General features: G+C 32.9%; 1 protein-coding gene across 1 annotated transcript in view; it reads left to right on the forward strand.

The window, feature by feature from the left end:
• Positions 1 to 16,324, forward strand: part of LOC106870681 (uncharacterized) — a 363,307-nt gene that overhangs the window by 279,801 nt on the left and 67,182 nt on the right. Inside the window, exon 9 of the mRNA XM_052973700.2 lies at positions 6,599 to 6,703. Coding sequence (XP_052829660.1) covers positions 6,599 to 6,703 — 105 coding nt within the window. The remainder of the gene's footprint in view (positions 1 to 6,598; positions 6,704 to 16,324) is intronic.

The following is a 16,324-nucleotide window of genomic DNA, read 5'->3' on the forward strand; positions in this document are numbered from 1 at the left end:
TTTTATGCCAGGTGTTGAGAGGCTAAAGTATGACAGAGAGAAACCAACACAAGTGTCCTACTATAGAGGAGATACTTGGCTATTCCTTCTTACATAAGGATGGGAGTAGCTGAAAAGAAGTCAAAGATGGTAGTGTTGGGGTGCCAGAGCAAATTCTTAAGATACAAGATGAGCATAAGAGAGGATATGGATTGTGGATCAGGTGGGTGAGTAGTGGAGTTTCATAAGTGTTAGTAGAGAGTAACAGATGATTTGAGATGAGGATAGGGGTAAGTGTGTTGAGTGATGAGCAAATGTGGAGTGTGGTTGATGGGAAATGCCAGTATGGAGAAGAGTAAGATGAGCAAGACAAAAGTGACTCAGGAAGGACAATAGATCAGAAAGGAGGGGAATGATGTGGAAGTAAAAGTGCTGTAGAAGATATAGGGGTACATAAGGGTGGTTATAGTGAGTGGAGCATATAGTGAGGTGTTAGAGTATGGCAGAGGAGAGAGACAAGTGAAGGTACAGAAAGTAGGTGATAGGTGAAAATAATGTGAAACAGGATGGGAAGATAATAAGAATGAGGAATAGAAATGGTTCCCGTGGCAGGGTAGATAATTGGTAGTACAAAGAATGCCATAGAAAGATGAATGATGGGGGAATGAGATGTCAGGAAGGCTTGAAGGAATAGAATGGGTTACATACATAAACAAAATGTATATACCTATGTGTATATATAAGTGTGTGTGTGTAATGAAAATGAACAAAGAGAAATAACTCAGAGTAGCTGGTAACATGAACAACTTAACATAAAAACTGGTGTATCAAATACCATATAACAAATTCTTGGTTTATTAAAATATCACTGCTTCTAGAAGATGTCATAAGTACCAAATGACAATTAAGACCAGCCTTTTTGAAAAGGGGAGACAATTGCAGGAATCAATAATTCTCTAAAATTGACATGCCATCAAGGAAAAGGACAGGCTTGTTCTTTTCTTCAGTGGTATATGAGGTTATATAATGATATGACGTGATAGGTGTGGTGATATTTTCACAGATGAATATCTTAATACAGATTCTTTTAGTTTTTAGTTTTATTCAAAGCAGCAGCAGCAACAACAACAATCAAATAACTAATGCATTTGCTTGTCTAATTTAACAATATGTGCCTGTTTCTTTGATTAATCTGTTTCATATTTAAAATATTTAAAACTAATCTTTCACAAAAATAGATTAAGTAAAAATAGAAATGGGTTAACAGAAAAGAATTGTTTTGACAACATAGATTAATATGAGATTATTGTAACCTGATTCAGTATTGTATACAGTACTTAGATGCACAACAACATCAAAGAAGGGTAAAAGTGGAGATAGAAAGCAGCATTAAGCTGAGTTAAGAAAGATGGTAAAAATAGCCACATGTATACAATGTGGCTATGCAAGATAAAGCATACCCCTAAAAAGAAGAAAATAAACATTAAAATAGCCTTAAAGAGGAAATGAGCACATCAATAGGTCAAGAGTAGTGTTGAAGGATCGCAGGAAACATGGAATTTTTGAAGAATACCATTTTCCAATCATTAAGCCTTTAAATACCAACCTGCCTAAAACTGCCCCTGGTTCTACAATGGGATCATAGGTAGGAAAGACACTGAATTCAAAGAGGTGAATAAAGTTGTTTTGAAATGCTTATTTACTTCTGCAGCAAGTCTATAAACTAGGAATTGTTGCTGCTAGTTGTCGTTTCATGATAAAGATATTCCTGTCTAAAAATGGTAGGTTAGTTGCCCCCACACCATCTCATGTAATTTCGAGTTACAACCAGCCAAAATTTAATGGCAAGTTGGATCATATTATTATGAACTCTGATTTTAGTTTGAATATTAAATCTACTTTCCCTTGTGGCTTCTTAAGGCCACATGATGATTTTAACTTATTGTTGCAAATAATAAATTAGAATACAGTGAGCTGTACCTTACAGCAAAGTAGAAAAAAGTAGCAAGAATTAAATAATGCTCACAAACTGGTAAAATATGTAATGTTAGTCTTTTAGCTTGTGTTCTGATAGTTACCTGCTTGGGGTGGCTAACTGTAAATTCTACACTAAGAGAATATTTATGTCTTTAAGGTTCATAAAATTTCCTTAAGATTTATACAGCATTTTTTGTGGCCTCAATAACATTCAAAGTGCTCTGAAGATCACATATCAGATTCCAATAAAAACTTCTTGTGAAATCTTATAAAGAATTTTTCAATTTTTTAAATTTGTAGTTCCTTGAAGTCTTTTTTTTTTTAAATTTATCCTAACTGTCATGTTAAGAGTACTGTCATGCAAAATATTAGTCCTTTTTACTGAATAAACTTAGTTAAGATTGGTTTATGTAACTTGTGCCTGGTCATCTAAATTCTATGATGATCCAGCATGGTCTTGGTCATAATAGCTAAAATAAAGTAAGGTACAAGATGAGAGGTAGGAATGAAGAATACAAAATCCTTTCTTTTTTTTTTTTCCTTTTACTTTTTTCCAGTTTTAAACATTTTAACTCCACTTCAAGAGATTACATAGTAAATTATGAATGATATTGTCTTGGAATTTAAAAATATATTAATTAATGTGTTAATCAAGAAAGCTATTTAAAATTAAAGTTGTATAAATATTGACCTTCAGAATTATCCTTATCTAAAATATTGATTGAGAGTAAGAAAGTAATCAATTTTTTAAAGCCACCACCAGCTTTAATTTATCACAGGCCACACACATACAATATGCAACATAAAAACCAAAAATGTGTTAACAATCTGGGAATATTTTCCATTTTTGCTGCTTTTTTTTTCTTTTTGGTCTGCTTTACTTTATTCTTTGCTTGCCAATATAACATTACAGATTATGTAATCTAATAAAAATATTTATAGTTTTTTTTATGTTAATTGTGGGCGTGAGTATGAAATGTGGACATAACTTAAATGGCCTATCCCTCATAAAACCAACCGATGTTGGGTTTCAGACATTCAGCACTTTGGTTTAGTTACCTCTCTCATGCTCTTTAAATTATCCAAGCACTAATGTTGTATTGTCACATGCAAATTTATCAAGGTGATCACAAATAAATGTAAATATCTCAATAATCAGCTCAATTCTAACAGGTCTGTGGCACAAATACTACCTGGGAATCACTGAAGGTCCCTAAGTGCAGATAGCCATCTTGTGTATTCAAATGTAAATATCTGATAATCAGATTTGGTGGGGGGGGGGGCTATTTTATTAGGGGTAGTTAGTAAAACAGTAACAATATTAGATTTCATATTGTAAGAATTTAGTAGCTTCAAGAGGTATGAAGTAAATCATTAACAGTGGAAGTTATAAATAATGTGGAGAATATTAAGCTAAAAAAACCCTTTGGAAGAAAAAAGTCAAAGGCTTTTATTTATAGCCTTATCCATTTTAAGGTTTGCCTTTAAAAATATTTTAACTAATATTAAATTGATTGTTATGTAATTATTATAGTTTCATTAGCTGGTGTTTTTAGTTAAACAATAACAACAAAACTAATATTAAGTCGTTTATGTAATTAATACAACTTGTGTAATTAGGTGATATTTTTAATGAAATAGCAACAACAAAAATATTAGATTGTTAAGCCCAAAGTAGATAAGATTATAAAAACTGCATATAAATATTAGGTTAAATAAACCTTTTGGATAGAAAAAGTCAAAGTCTGCCATTGTGATTCAAACCTTCAACTTTTTCAACCCAACAGGTTTTTTTTCTTCTCTCAATGTTTACATGCTATTATTATAGCTTTATCTACTTCAGCCTCAAATTTTCTAAATTCTTATGGCATAAACAGTATTAATTTGTTGTGTAATTAGCTGGTATTTTTAATGAAACAAAAAAAAAAATTAAGGCTATTATCTAGAAGCAAAAAAATAAAATGCTAAATTGTATAAAAACAGCAATGCTATGCAAATATTTATTCAAGTTGCAAGCTTAATCTTAAAAATAGTTTTCTTCATATTGAATCATCAAATTTTAATGAAACAATGAATCCATTATCTTTGGGGATCAGATACAATAAAAAATAAAAAACATTTCAATGTATTTCAGTTGGGAGGGGGTAAAAGCAAATGGAAGGTGATTATATATATATATATATATATATATATATATAAACCAAATTGTTAATTGTTAATTCTATTATTAATTGACGATTCCCTGCCCTCATTTCTTGTATATATATATATATATATATATATATATAAACTACTGTCTTTTGAATATCTTGGGTTTTCTTGAAAGCTGTGTGACTCATCAAAAATATTTTCCAAGTAGAATAATAATAGAAAGGAACAGTTAGTGATTGTAATCTTTGAAGTTATGTAGAAACCACCATTATTGCAAAGATAAGGAAGCATAATAAATACATTTATTTCAACAGCAGAGGCAGGTTTGTATGGTCTCTACATCTGCTCCCTCATGTTATACACAACCATCAAAAAGAAAAGAAAAATGAGGTAAAGACACTTTAGATAGTGTAGTCCCATGGCTGGGATGCCTTTGATGAGTAGTCTGCTGAATCAGAGTTGACCTGGGGTTGAACAACAACAATGGCAACAAAGAATAAATTCCCTGTAATAAAATCTAACAAGAAAATGCTGTAAAATATTTAATTTTCTTAATTGCACAAATGCTTTCAGTAAACAAGGAAAAACATTAAATAATTATACATTCACACATGTACACACACACACACACACACACACACACACACACACACACACACACACACACTCATGCCCACATACATTGTATTTGTGTGTGTATGTTATAGAGCTTGTTTCTTGATGACAGAGGCATCTATCAAGATAAAATGCTTTGGTATAGGATCCAAAGAACCCAAAGATTTCTTGCATCAATGTTGCTTGGCACCACTAGAGAGAAGATATATTGTCAAGAAGACTGAAATATTGATACTATGTCGTCATTGTCATCATAATTGTTTTTATGTCTGTTGGCTTGTGTCATACAAGACTTCTTGAGTCAGGACTTTGTGGTCAGAGACACTTCTTTGGAATTCATGCATCAAAACTGTTGAGCTGTTGGTCTTTTGTCCATGCATGACATAAACCAATATCACCACTGCTCATGTGGCATCAATGCAGACATCTTCAGACAGCTTCCCATCCACATGGTTTTGAGTTCAGTCCCACTGCATGACACCTTAGGTAAGTGTCTTCTACTATTGCTTGGGATCAACCAAAGCTTTGTGAGTGGATTTGGTAGCTGGAAACTGAAAGAAGCCTGTCACATATGTGTTTGCATCCATAAAAATTGCTCTCTTTGTGCAGTGTTGCTGTTATTACTTTTCTTGTCTGTTTAATGCCCATTCACTTTGTACCTTCAAAGTGTATGGAATATTTTATCCCTTGTTTGAAAAACATGCAATGATCGGTGATAAGAAGGTTATCCAGCTGTAAAATAATACCTCAATAACATATACATCCAACCAATTCCAGCATTCGAGAAAAAAAAAGTAAAGGCAAACACACATGCACATACATATATATGCATATATGTATATAGTTGTTCAATAAGTGTTTGCACATCAGAAAAAGCAGTCTCATATTAATAGAGTAGGTACATTATCATTATTTATATAATATGGTTTCAAAGGCGGTGAGCTGCAGAAACGTTACCATACCAGGTGAAATGCTTAGCAGTATTTCAACTGTCTTTACGTTCTGAGTTCAAATTCTGCCAAGGTCAACTTTGCCTTTCATCCTTTCGGGGTCGATAAATTAAATCCCAGTTGTGTACTGGAGTTGATCTAATCAACTGGCTCCCTCCCCCCAATTTCAGGCCTTGTGCCTAGAGTAGAAAAGAATATTATGGTTTCACAACAGCCAGTTAATGTTACTGAATCATTTCATGCTGATGACCTTCAAGAAATAGAAAGGTAAATTAGCAATCATTGAAACATGACTAAATGGAAGCATCTGTTCAAGCAAATACTATGATTGCTAATTTATACTCTACGTTGTTTAGAGGAATTAGCAAGATATTATCAAGAAATATATAAATGCAAAAGCAGGGATAACTGTCACTATACTATCAAGTATGACTTGATAGCAAGTATCATGCATTTGCTAATTGTTTTAGGAGCTTATGTAACCACACAAACAGACATAACAGCATCTTAGCCCTACCACATTGCCCCAGCAGAACATTGAGGATTGACAGCTAAAGAGAGAGAAAGAGGGATGCACTACCAGTTGGCTGGTACTTAATTACAGCTGAATAGGTTGAGGCAGTGTGAAATGAAGTGCTTTGCTCAAGGACACAATGTGCCACCTATTTTAGGAATTGAAACCCCACTACCTTATGATCAGGAGTTCTATGTCAAACCACTAGACTACATGATGCCTTCATACACTTCCTCAATTACAATGGATTATCTTTTGATTCTGTTTGTCATGGGTGTGTTATGTGTGTGTTTCTAATACCTCAAAGATGCATGAATACATTTAATGGCAAGTAAAAGAATGCTTTTTTTCTATAAATTTTTTTTTTTTTTGGAGCTTATTTCTTATTTTTTTCTGCATGGTTTTTATTCAGCACCAAAGAAAATCTCATCTTCAAAGACTCCCAGTTCTGGGAAAATTAATGTGACAAACAATGTGACAAAGGACAAAAAGTCTCCTGCCTTAAAACATTCCTCGCGTAAGTTATTAACTATGTTAGACTGCCTGTCTTTAGTTATGGATTCAAGCTCTGTTGAAGTAGCTTGACCAGTCCTATATTTTTTATCCTTCCATCACATCTGTTTTTCCTGGTTTCATTTATTTATTTATATATATATATGTTCATATTTGTTTCCTGTTTTTGTAATCCTACTTTAAAAAAAAAATTGTCATTCCATTTAAATATTTTTTTGATCCCAGTTTTAACAATTTCGTTAACTCAGTTTTAACAATTTCATTATCCCAGTTTTAAAAGAAATTTTCTGTTATTTTTATGTAATGTTTTTTAATCATATAATTCTTTTCTTTTCTTTTTTGTAATTTTATTCACATTCCATGATAATTTTTTTTAAACTTCCAATTTCAGATTTAGGATGGTTTGGGGTTTTTCTTTTTTCTTTTTTCTGTTACTCATTGTCATCAGGTGCTTTCCTTACACGTAACTCTGTACTTTATTAGTAGGAAAATATTAATAAATTCAAATAGAAACATGAATCATCGTAATGGCTCATTTACTTGAGAGAGAGATCCAATATCATAGCACTTTTCACGCCTTAGGTTAGAGGTTACAGGTCATAGGTCATCAAGTAGTTAGCATTATATAACACTAAACTTGAATGTTGCCCACAATTATTACATGTCTGCATTACACAGACAAACTCGCACATTCACGTAAATACACATACATATAAATACATTCACATAGACATTCATACATATAAAACATACACATTTACATTTATACTCATTTGTATTCACATACATATAAAACACTCATATTTGCACACATGTATTCACATACACTCACACTACCCATACCCACATATGTATATATGTTCTCACACACATCTATATACATATATGCACTCACACATTCATATACATATATGCACTCACACATACATACACTTATACACATTCGCATACACCACTCATTCACATGCATGTATGCACTCACACACACTTTTACACTAAAATATACATGCACACACATAGACATTACTGAGTCATTAGAATGACTTGTGGTATTTTACTCTATCTGTGCTCTTAGTTCAAATCTCACCAAGGGTAGCTTTGCCTTTCACCCTTCAAGGTCAGTTTTATTGACTGCACTCCACACTCTGAAAATTGCTGGCTTTTTGCCAAAATCAAAAAATATTTCTATTGTTGTTGTTATTATTAAGGTGGTGAGCTGGTAGAATTGTTAGCACACTGGGGAAAATGCTTAGCAACATTTCATCTGTCTCTAAATTCTGAGTTCAAATTCTGCCGAGGTTGATTTTGCCTTTCATCCTTGTAGGGTCAATAAAATAAGTCCAAGTTCAGTACTGTGATCAATGTAATCCACTTACCCCACCCCCGAAGTTGTTGGGTTTGTACCAAAATTTGAAACCATTATTATTATTATTATTATGGCAGTGAACTGGCAGAATCATTAGCATGCCAGGCAAAATGCTCATCAGCAAATTTCATCTATCTTTACATTCTGAGTTCAATTTCTGCTGAGATTGACTTTGCCTTGCATCCTTTCGGAATCAAAAAATTAAGTACCAGTCAAGTACTGGGGTTGGTGTGATTAACTATTATCCCTCCCCAAAAATTTCAGGCCTTGTGCCTATAGTAGAAAGGATTATTATTGTTATTATTAAGGCAGCAAGCTGATAGAATTGATGGCACCAAGGGCAAAATGCTTAGTGACATTTTTATCTGTCCTTATGTTCCGAGTTAAAATTTCACCAGGATCACTAAAATAAATACCAGTTGAACCCTGGGGTCAATGTAATCAACTTACCACTCCTCTGAAATCACTGACCTTGTGCCAAAATTTGGAACTATCATTATTATTAATAAAGTGGTGAGCTGGCAGGATCATTAATACACTGGGCGAAATGCTTACTGTTATTTCGCCAGTCACTATGTTCTGTGTTCTGCCAAGGTCAACTTTTCATTTCATCCTTTCGGGGTCGATAAACTAAGTACCAGTTACACACTAGTCCCCTTTCCCAAAATTTCAGGCCTTGTGCCTTTAGTAGAAAGGATTATTATTATTAAGATAACAAGCTAGAAGAATCATTAGCATGCTGGACAAAACGTGAAGCGACATTTCTTTCATCTTTATATTCTGAGTTCAACTTTGCCTTTCCTGCTTTTATCAAGGTCAATAGAATAAATACCAGCCAAGTTTTGAGGTTGATGTAATCAACTTCCCCCTCCCCTCAAAATCTACTGGGTGGCGCTGTGCCAAAATTCGAAACCACTTATTATTATTATTATTTACATATCACCAGTAGAAACAGTCTTGTCAGACTGAAGTGTATTGTATTACACACTAACGATACTGAATAATCAAAGCTAGGTGCTGTTTTATTAATGATATTAATATCAATATATTTAAAATGCAGTGACCTAGTCTTTCAGCACCTAACTGGCACAAAAGCAAAAATTAGAAAGCAAAGAAAATTAGCAAGAGAAACAAGGGTGGATATATATATATATATATATATATATATATGATTTTAACTTTTTCAGTGTGAGATTTAATACATTTCAAAGAAAAAAACATGGTAAAATTTTGAAGAGATTTTTATTGTTTGTTTGTTTTGTTTTTTTTCTAATATGATAGGTTAGGGTAGTTGATGAGCCCTTCCACCAAGTCATCTTTAAAAGAAAGATATTGAAGAAATCTAAGCATGCATGCATCTTTGTGTCTGTGCTTGTCCCCAACCACTGCTTGACAACCAGTTCGGCAAAAGAGACCATTATAATTAGTACCAGCTTTAAAGAATGAAAATAAGTACTTCGAGGCAGTGCCCCAGCATGGACATAGTCTAATGGCTGAAACTAGTAAAAGATAAAGTAAGTGGATAGAGATAGATATGTAGTTAGATAGCTAGATAGACAGACAGACACAGAGAGATATATGTTGACAGATGGCCGGCTGGATGGCGGCAGATATGCAGGCAGACAAATAGACAGACAGCCAGATATGTTGCACTAAAAAAGTAAGGAGAGGTTCCACTCCTCTGGGCTTTGGCCATTATTTTGTCTTTAATGTGAAGCATGATATTCTACAGTTCTTTTAATTAAAAGATGTGGTCTCTATTTTAAAGAGAGTGGGTCTGTTGTGGGAGTGTTTGCTGTTACACTGAGCAGGTCAAGTCACTAGATAGAAACTTCTTTGTTACTTTATGTGGCTTCCATTGAGGTGAGAGATGTAGGTGGTACATTAAACTGGTCAACTGACCACATAGCTTTTTCTTCCTCTCTCTCTCTCTCTGCTCTCCTCTCCCCCTCTTGTTCATTTTCTTCTAATTTAACAAAGAATCTGGATGTTAGTCACCAAACTTCAAGACAACAATCCTCTGCTACCTAAAGTAGCATGTAAAATTTTTATAATAATGATCATCATAATAATAATCCTTTCTACTAAAGGCAGAAAATTTGAAACTTTGGGTGAGGCCAACATTGCTTTACATCCTTTTGGAGTTGATAAATTAAGTACCAGTAAAACTGACTACCCCCCACCCTGAAATTCCAGACTTTGTACCTATAGTAGAAAGGATTATTATTATTATTATTATTATTATTATTATTATTATTATTATTATCATTATTAACCCATGCTAGCATGGAAAGCGGACATTAAACGACAACGACGATGATGATGATTATTATTATTATTATTAAGGCAGTGAACTGGCAGAATTGTTAGCATGCCAGGCAAAATGCTTAGTGGCATTTCATCTGTTCTGAGTTCAAATTCCACCGAGGTCAAGTTTGCTTTTCATCTTTTCAGGGTCAATATAATAAGCACCAGTTGAACACTGAGGTCTATATAATCGCCTCATCTCCTCTCACAAAACTGCTACCCTTGGGGCAAAATTTGAAATCATTGATGTTGTTATTATTATTATTATTAAGGTGTCAAGCTGGCAGAATCATTAGCATGACTGGCAAAATGCTTAGCAGCATTTCATCCGTCTTACCATTCTGAGTTCAAATTCCACCAAGGTCGACTTTGTGTCCTTGCAGGGTCGATAAACTAAGTACCAGTGAAGAATTGTAGTCAATGTAGTCAACTAGTCCCCTCCCCCAAAATTTCAGGCCTTGTACCTTAAGTAGAAAGGATTATTATTTATTATTATTATCATTATTATTATTTTGCGCAAGGACAGCAACTTTAGAGGAAGCAGTTTAGTTGATTACATTGCCCCCAGTGCTCAACAGTCACCTACTTTATCAACCCTGGAAGATAGAGAGACAAAATCAACCTCAGCAGCATTTGAACTCGAAAAATAAAGAGTTGGATGAAGTGCTGTAAACATTTTTGTCCAACATATGATTCTGTCATCTCATCATCTTAATAATAATAATAAACAGAAGCAATTCCTATCATAATAGGCACATTAGGTATGATAAAAAAAAACTATTCAGACAAATACATAACAAAAACACCAGGACTTACAAATATATGTACTATACAGAAAATAGCACTACTAGGCACCGCACACATCCTACGTAAAACACTTTCAATACAATAACCATAAGAGCATCACAGCAAACCACAGCACATACCTAAGGCACACAGAGCTGCGCTCAGAAGTGCAGTGAAAACACGTGATGAAAATAAGACTATTGAATGATGATAATAATGACTTCAAGACACAAGGCCAGCAATTTCAAAGGAAAGTGGGATTTCATCGAACCCAGTACTCAACTGGTATTTATTTTATTGACCCTGAAACAATGACAGGCAAAGTTGACCTTAGCAGAACGTGAACTCAGAATGTAAAGATAGACAAAATGTCTCTAAACATTTTGCCTGGTATGCTAATGATTCTGCTGGCTTGCTGCTTTAATGATAATAATAAGAAGAATTTAAGTTTTATGTTATTTTATATTTATTTATTTAAGATTTTGGAAGATTAGTTTATGAAAATCTTAAGTTGTTGTAGTTTAAAGGGAGAATATATATTTATAAACATTTGTTGCATGCTCTTTAACTTCTCACTCCTCTCTTTCTGTTTATCTATTTATCTATCTATCTATATCTATCTGTCTATCTATCTATCATTACCACTACCTAAATGCTGTCTTCCAAACTAGCATCGTAATCTTTAAGATGTCTTATACCTGTCATCTCTTCTGGTTTCCACTGACTTCGAGAGGAAGTTTTGTAATTGGATGTTGCCATATGTAAAGCTTCTATCATATTTTCTATACCATCTACCAGTTTTTTTGGTGTTTGTGGAGAGAGAGAGAGAAGTTATGATGATTATAATAATAATAATAATAATAATAATAACAATAACAACAACAACAACAACAACAATTTTAAAGGTAGCAGCTTGTAGATGGCAGTTTACATGTAACATTGTTGATATGTGGCTTCCTTCTATTACAGACAGACATTCTGAAAGAGATAACCCACTTTTTCCCTTCTCTCTTTTCCCCTCCTAATTTTAAATCAAAGTGTTGCATGGTGGTGATGGGGAGCAGGGCAGGAAGAAAGTAAATCTTATTGATAGATGTTAAGAATTTTATATTTGATTTTTTTTCCTTTATATATATATATAAAGTGTAAGGTTCACATAAACAAGAGAAGGGGGAAGTTCCATCTATGAGGGCTATTTTGTTTATCAAAAAACTTGAGCAGCTAACAGTAACCACTTTTACTGGTAGTTCCCTAACTTCCTGAAATTTAGTGCTTCTCATTTTCATCTTATAGTCCAGAACATTTAAAAGTTGATTTCTTTCTTTCTTTCTTTCATTGGCCCTGACAATCCAAAAGTGACATCTACTTTCTACACGTACTTTCTTCTTCTTTTCTGTTTCTTTGGATAGTTCAGAAATCAAAGACATGTGCGGGTTCTTTCATTTCACAACTATGCAAACTAATATTCTTTATCTTTCATAGCTGTAACTAATTCCAAACTCCTCACTCCTATATTCTTTGTCTTCTCTGCAACATTTCTTTTTACCAAAAACAGAAAGCAAACCTCTTTGTTTTCCCTTTTATCTTTTCTTTTCTGTATTATTCTCTCTTTACATACATGTGTGTGCATGTCTGTGTGTATGGTGTGTGTCTTTGAAGAAAAGAGCCCACTTATGTCCTTAATATCTTGGATTCTACCCATGTCCACTTTATTCTTCAATGCCATGTCTTCGTTGGCTTATTCCTTATTGAATGCTTCTACCAAACTCTACAGACTGCTCTTAGGGCACAGAATTTTAAAAGTTGGAAGTTATTTACCAAAAAAGACTTCTTCTGTAGGTATGTTCCATGTATCTAAAATATTGTTTTTATGCTAAAACCTGATTTTCCTTTCTTTTTCCATATGTAGAAACATTGTAGAATAATTTGAAAATTTGTAAAATTTAATTTATTTTAACTTCCAGTGTGTTCCATAAACTGACACTATATTTTTGATTTAGTGAATGTATATATTTAATAATGTTTGTGCATGTCGAGGTAAACTTGTGTTAGCAAAGGACTTTACACAAAACATCAAGAAGCTCATTAATCACCACCACCACAAGAACAACAACTTCTAAATTTAACAAAATAAGTAAACTTTACTAAACATGTTTATACCAGCAGGGACCACCATCCATCATGAATTTCTTCAGGATTTTTTGTAGTGGGGGCGGCTATTCAGGTTACCAAAGTTTGGTATTCTAGACAATGTTTAATATGATATTGAAATTATTTTACTTGTATCATGGGAGGATCATTATATCAATAATAAACACAGGTGCTACAAACCAAATACAAAATGAAATATTTTTGTTTGATTTATAACTTTATTCTCTTTAAATTCTTGAAACTTGGGGAATCATTTACAAAGCAACAACCCACTTTACAATATTAAAATTTTTTTTTTTTTCAATACCAATTTATTTAATCGCTACAGTTATGTACTTATGCACCAATACCTAACTGTAGACTTTTTTAAATACTTTCTTCTAATATTTCTAAGTGGATTTTTGGCCAATTCTTTATTCATTTTGATATTTTCGATAACTTAATTATGTTGATTCACATAGTTCATTAGTTTCTTTTAATGAAATTTTATTTTTGTTGTTAGTTTTTTTAGCATTTAGTATTGTTTTACCAATTTTAGTGTTTTCAACATCAAAACAGGAGACATCTTATCGTGTTAAAAAAATGTTCTTTAGTAAAGTTACAAATCACAAAGCATTCCATAGACTTTTCAGTGAATGTGTTTGTTACTTTACCAAAGTTATAGCAGAATTAACTTAAGTATTTTATAAAACTCACTGGAATAGTGCCATAAATGCCAGTAGAATATATAACCATATTCTTAATTGGAAAACTTAAAAGGCACTATTTGAAGGCCAAAACATGATAATCCCTATGGGGGCGATAATCTTGAAGAATCCATCTGCTAGAGACCTATCAAAACTGATTCCTCCATAGTTGCAGATTCTTGCTATTTACTGCCAGTTTATCATATTTTGCATATTTCACTGAGATAAGTTAAACCCTTTAATCTCTTCATTTGCATACTTCTAATGATATTTTGTTATTAATACATTAATTTCTTACCTAATTCACCTATCTTTCTTTGATATTATAGCAGGTGTGATGTATCTAAGAACCAGTTTCATAATCTTCCACACTCTTAGTACCATATTTGTCTTTTGGGTTGTCTGAAATATAAACTTCTCTGAAATAGAAGCATTTTAATCTTTTTTTTAACATTAAGTCAATTTAATTTATTCTCAGACATCTCTGAAAAACTGAGATCAAATTATAATCTAGAACCAAAATATAACTAACTAATAGTACCAAAGTATGAGAAAAGAAACTATAACAGAGCCCCTGTATAGCTTTACAATTTGCTGGAAATAGCAGCCAAACTTCCCTGACATCACACACTGTTATCTTACAGAAAAAAAAAAAAAAGATAAGCACGGCACAGTTATGAATGGTGGTTAAGATGATCACTTTGCAATTAAATTGGTTTCAGTTTCAGTCCCAGTGTGTAGCACTTTAGGCAAGTTCTACTATAGCCTCCAGGCTGACTAATGATTTGTTAGGGAATTTCAGAAGAGAGAAACAGTGTGGAAGCCTACCATGTGTGTATATGTTTCTCTTTGACCACCACCACCACCACCACCACCACCTGACAACCACTGTTGATATGTCTATGTTCCTGTAACTTAGGATTTCAGCAAAAAGAGACCAATAGAATAAGCACTTGACTTAATAAATAAGTAGTGGACCTGATTTGTTTGATTAAAACCCTTCAAGGCAGTGCCCCAGCATGTCTGCAGTCCAACAACTGAAATAAGTAAAAGAAGATATGGTTTTGACTAAAACATACTAAAGAACAGGACAGTAACCACACATGGGCCATTGGTGATTTTCCTTCTTCTTTGGACTTTTCCCTTTCTCCTTTCTGACGTCGAGTTTTACTCGAAATGTTAAAAATTCTCTCCTTTCACTGAGCATCAAACTAATATCCTCATCCTCATGTTGGTTTTTTTTTTTCTTTTCATTTTTTATTTGCTTTTTTTATTGCTTGTTTATGGACCATATATACATACTGTTAGGTAAAAAAAAACAAAAAACATGAGGGTCATGGTTGGAATGTCTCAGATCTGATCAATCAGAACTTGGCAATAACCACAATATAGAATAATATTGTAATATTTCAAAAAAGTGTCAAAGAATTCTTTCATACAAGTTGGTCTCAAAATATATCATTTAGTATGTATTAAAGGGATAAAATAAATTTTGACATTAGATTAGGTCACTTGCCAGATATGTACAGCTCTGAAATTTATTTTTACCAAATTCTATTTAATATTAAAAAAGAAAGGTGAGGTAAAGTCTATAATAAATAAAATATTGGTACTAGAGTATAACTACAAGACACAAATTCGTAGCAACAGATTAAAAATGCTTTCATATATTAGAGTTTATAAATATAAATTCTCTCATAGTTTATATACTTGTCTCTCCAAAGCTATTAATAACCATCTTTGGTACTTGATATATCTAGCTATCTTCCTTATATACAGGCTGTAGCTGTTGTTGCAAAAACAGATTGCAGTTGTTTCTTAGCTTTCATATATTACATTGGTCTTTTGTGTAGCATCTATTTCTAAATTTAAAACAAGACTTTACATAAGGGCTTAAGGTCTTATGTGAAGAAAGAAATATCTAAACTTAGAATAAATATCATAATATTCTGCTGTTATTTATGTCTCAGTAAGGTTAGTAGTGCTGTTGTTATCTATGTCTTGGGAATTTTGGTAATACCATAATATATACTTGTGTAACGTAGGTTTCTGTTATTTTGGTAGTGCCTACTATTGTCTATAGTGAGATTGGTTCCTACTGTTTCCTATGTCTTAAAATAATCTAATTTGGTAGATTTATAATATACCACTGTTATCTATGTGTCACTAGAGTAAGGTTGGAAGTACTATTATGTATGATTTGGTATAAGATAAGTTGGTGATGTCTTTGTATGCCTGTATATGTATGTATATTTGTTGATATGTACGTACATACATAAATACATACATATATGTAAGTGTAGATATGTGTGTTTATCAATAAACAGTA

Source organism: Octopus bimaculoides, chromosome Z (assembly GCF_046866305.1).
Source record: "Octopus bimaculoides isolate indiv1 chromosome Z, ASM4686630v1, whole genome shotgun sequence".
Taxonomy (NCBI): Eukaryota; Metazoa; Mollusca; class Cephalopoda; order Octopoda; family Octopodidae; genus Octopus; species Octopus bimaculoides.